Below are 3,743 nucleotides of genomic sequence, written 5' to 3'. Positions count from 1 at the left end.
ACACTATTGACAGAATTTAAGGGTTGTTAATTGGCCATGGTCTATGTCAGCACCAGTTGTGACTGATGTGGCAGTTTCAGCTATAATGTACAGGGACAGATTTTTACCTGATGATGGATGCTATTCTTTTCAGGATCGTAAAAGAATGTATTGAAGGTCACTAAGACTCTAATGACACTTTTCAGTTGTCTCTTAACAAATCGTTAATCCACTTTTATTTCTAATACCTGATGGGGGGGAAACAAAACCTATTTTGCACATTGTATGTAATATAATTCCATACGAGCTATCATATTAGGCAATTGCCTCTATAGGGTGGAAGAGGACTTGACCTCTGGTGCCACCTATTGGAAGTAGCAATCAAGAGTGGGAATGTGCCTCTTAACAAGCCTTGCAATGTCCTCTTTCACCCTGAAAGGCAATTAGCTTTTTGTTTTCAAGAGGAGTATCACAGTTCACATTGGCACGTCAGTTTCCACAAGGAGAAATGTAACTTACCCTGAAATCCCACATGAAAGGCCGCACTATACAACACATCCAGTGAACAACATGTAGTAGGTCAACAACGTTTGGTAGATTACTGATGCTTTGGTTATTATAAGTCCATGTGATGGATTACAATACGCCCTCATGACAACTCTTCCAGCACTATGCCATCATGAAGTCCATGTTAATCTGCTTTTGCTATTACACTGTAGTTTAACAAAAATGTAATGAGCTCCATCCATAGCAAATGACTCCATCATTAGTTTAATGTTTTAGATGCAAGTGAACAATAAAATGTTTTCATAGTTGTACCAATGCTATGAAAGGGGCTATGGTGCGCGTGCACCTTCTTATACATATATATTCTTATTTCACAGCATTTCATGGCGTTGGCTATAAACTGACAAGACAGTTTAGTAATGAATACAGCTCAAGGTTTGACCGATCTAATTATTTCAAAGAGAATGAAGAGACAATCTACTATATTGAACTATTTTAATCAGGAAAACAAGAAAAAGAAGCAAAACGTATTTGACACTTCTGTCTTAGATATTAGTAGCTATGTAATCAATACAGGTACTGTTGGCCAGGACTGTGGCGATGATGTTGGCCAGGACTGTGGCGCAGATGTTGGCCAGGACTGTGGCGCAGATGTTGGCCAGGACTGTGGCGCAGATGTTGGCCAGGACTGTGGCGCAGATGTTGGCCAGAACTGTGGCGCAGATGTTGGCCAGGACTGTGGTGCAGATGTTGGCCAGGACTGTGGCGCAGATGTTGGCCAGGACTGTGGCGCAGATGTTGGCCAGGACTGTGGCGCAGATGTTGGCCAGGACTGTGGCGATGATGTTGGCCAGGACTGTGGCGCAGATGTTGGCCAGGACTGTGGCGCAGATGTTGGCCAGGACTGTGGCGCAGATGTTGGCCAGGGCTGTGGCGCAGATGTTGGCCAGGACTTTGGCGCAGATGTTGGCCAGGACTGTGGCGCAGATGTTGGCCAGGACTGTGGCGCAGATGTTGGCCAGGACTGTGGCGCAGATGTTGGCCAGGACTGTGGCGCAGATGTTGGCCAGGACTGTGGCGCAGATGTTGGCCAGGACTGTGGCGCAGATGTTGGCCAGGACTGTGGCGCAGATGTTGGCCAGGACTGTGGCGCAGATGTTGGCCAGGACTGTGGCGCAGATGTTGGCCAGGACTGTGGCGCAGATGTTGGCCAGGACTGTGGCGCAGATGTTGGCCAGGACTGTGGCGCAGATGTTGGCCAGGACTGTGGCGCAGATGTTGGCCAGGACTGTGGCACAGATGTTGGCCAGGACTGTGGCGCAGATGTTGCCCCTAAGCCTCTACTTAATGCCCCATTGTCATGTACAACTGTTGCAGACCTGAGAACAAGCAGTTGCAGTTTAATTTCATGTTGGTCCCAAAAGCAAGTAAATTATTTTGTGAATTTGTACCCATGGCTTACTTTTAAAAATGGTAAATTGGGTTGTAATGTATGCTGTAAAGTTGGAAGAACATTAGGAGTGACAAGATCAAAATCTTGTCATCTTTCTGCTGAATGGAAGAAGTGTTCAGTGAAACCAAGTGGTACCCTTAAATATATTCAACAAGCTTCTCTTCGAAAAAAATTAAGAGAGCTTGCAATGTCTATATGGCATGACAAAGCCGAGACCATTCTTAAGGCTTCAAAGCGTAGTACATTGACACTTGCCATCGACTGAGCCAATGTGAAAGCGTTGGCTTCAACAATCCATGCTTTTAATATTGTGTATAGCCTAGCTTTGCGTAATCAGCCTTTGGCTGACAGAGACGGACGTTGCGCTGCATGAAGTCAATGGTGTTGATCTTGGAGTAGGTCTTCATTCAAGGAAAACTGCCATAACAATTGTTCAACATATATCCTCAAAAATAAGAGATTTGTTTTCTAAAATAATAGTTATAAATCTAAGTTGTGCATTATAATTGACGAATCGTCTACTGTATCTCAGAAGAGTGCTCTAGTGATCTATATACGTTGTAATGTACCCACTTCTCCTGACCCTGTCAATGTCTTTGTTGATTTGAAGGAGCTTGAATCTACCACCGCTGAGGCCATAAGCAATGCTCTCTTTAAATCCTTGCGTGAAAATGGTTTTGATAAAGACTATTTATAAGAGACTTTGATAGGATTTTGCTCTGACGGTGCTAGTGCCATGCTGGGCTGCGAGTCTGGGGTGGCTGCCAGAGTTCTAACAGAATATCCCAAAATTGTGATATGGCACTGCTTAAGTCACAGAGTTCAACTTGCTCTTGAGGATGCAATCAGTTCCATATCTCAAGTGAATCACTTTAAAATTTCCCTTGAAAAAATATATAATATTTACCATGTATCTAACAAAAATCAGTGTGAACTTCATAAAATAGCAGCAGATCTAGAGTTGGAGATAGTCAAGATAGGTGGAATCCTGGGTCCTCGGTGGGTAGCAAGTAGCGCCCGTGCTGCTAAAGCTGTGTGGCCAGCATATCCAGCCCTCTAGAAGCACTTTTCAAATGACAATTTTTTCTTGGGGGCTTAAAAATAAATGGAAAATCTGTGTTTCTTTAAAGATTTGGCTTTAATGCTAGACATTCGAGATGAGCTTTCTCTTCTATCCCTTGCTTTACAAAAAAGGGATGTTTCTCTTGTGAAGGCAGACCGTCTACTTTGTAGGTGCATTAGAGCACTTAAAAACCTAAAGGAGCAACCAGGACACCATGAAGCACAGGTTGCGACAATAATTAACAACGAGCAATTTAAAGATATTCCCTTTCATGTGATTCAAAAACAAAATATTGGCCTTCCACGATTACAATTACTACAAAGTGTCATTGACAATATGAAAAGTAGGTTGCTTTCCACTGCTAATACAAGACAGATGGACACAGCTACACGTGAAGAAAAGGTAAACCACTACAAATATTTATTGACCCTCTTCTCCTTGTTGGAACCAAGTTCATGGCCATCTGAGCTTACGCTATCTCTGTTGCCCGAAGGAGAGGGCAAGTTGCAGAATTTAACACAACCTACATAGATTGTGCTGGGGACGCAGGCTTTTACGCTGCGGTGCAGAACGCAGCGTAAAAGCATGTAATTATGCAACGTGCGCACATGGCCTAATACTCACCTAGGAGGTTGCTCCGGTGCAGACTGGTCTGATGGGCGTCTCCATTCTCCAGTGCCAGCACCTCCTCTTTCGGCTATCTTGGTCTACTTTCTTCTGAAGCTTGGGTGCATGACGCAT

General features: G+C 44.0%; 1 protein-coding gene across 1 annotated transcript; it reads left to right on the top strand.

Annotated features, from left to right (window-relative positions):
* The first annotated feature begins 2,126 nt into the window (after nt 1-2,126).
* KIAA1586 (KIAA1586 ortholog) lies at nt 2,127-3,533 on the top strand. Its single transcript, XM_075315951.1, is given in 4 exon segments — nt 2,127-2,175; nt 2,218-2,301; nt 2,339-2,425; nt 2,428-3,533. Coding segments are annotated over 4 exon segments (1,326 nt in total).
* The last annotated feature ends 210 nt before the right edge of the window (nt 3,534-3,743 follow it).

This window comes from Anomaloglossus baeobatrachus, chromosome 6 (assembly GCF_048569485.1).
Source record: "Anomaloglossus baeobatrachus isolate aAnoBae1 chromosome 6, aAnoBae1.hap1, whole genome shotgun sequence".
Taxonomy (NCBI): domain Eukaryota; kingdom Metazoa; phylum Chordata; class Amphibia; order Anura; family Aromobatidae; genus Anomaloglossus; species Anomaloglossus baeobatrachus.
The sequence above is the reverse complement of the archived record's forward strand: the minus strand, read 5'-3'. Positions and strand labels throughout refer to the sequence as shown.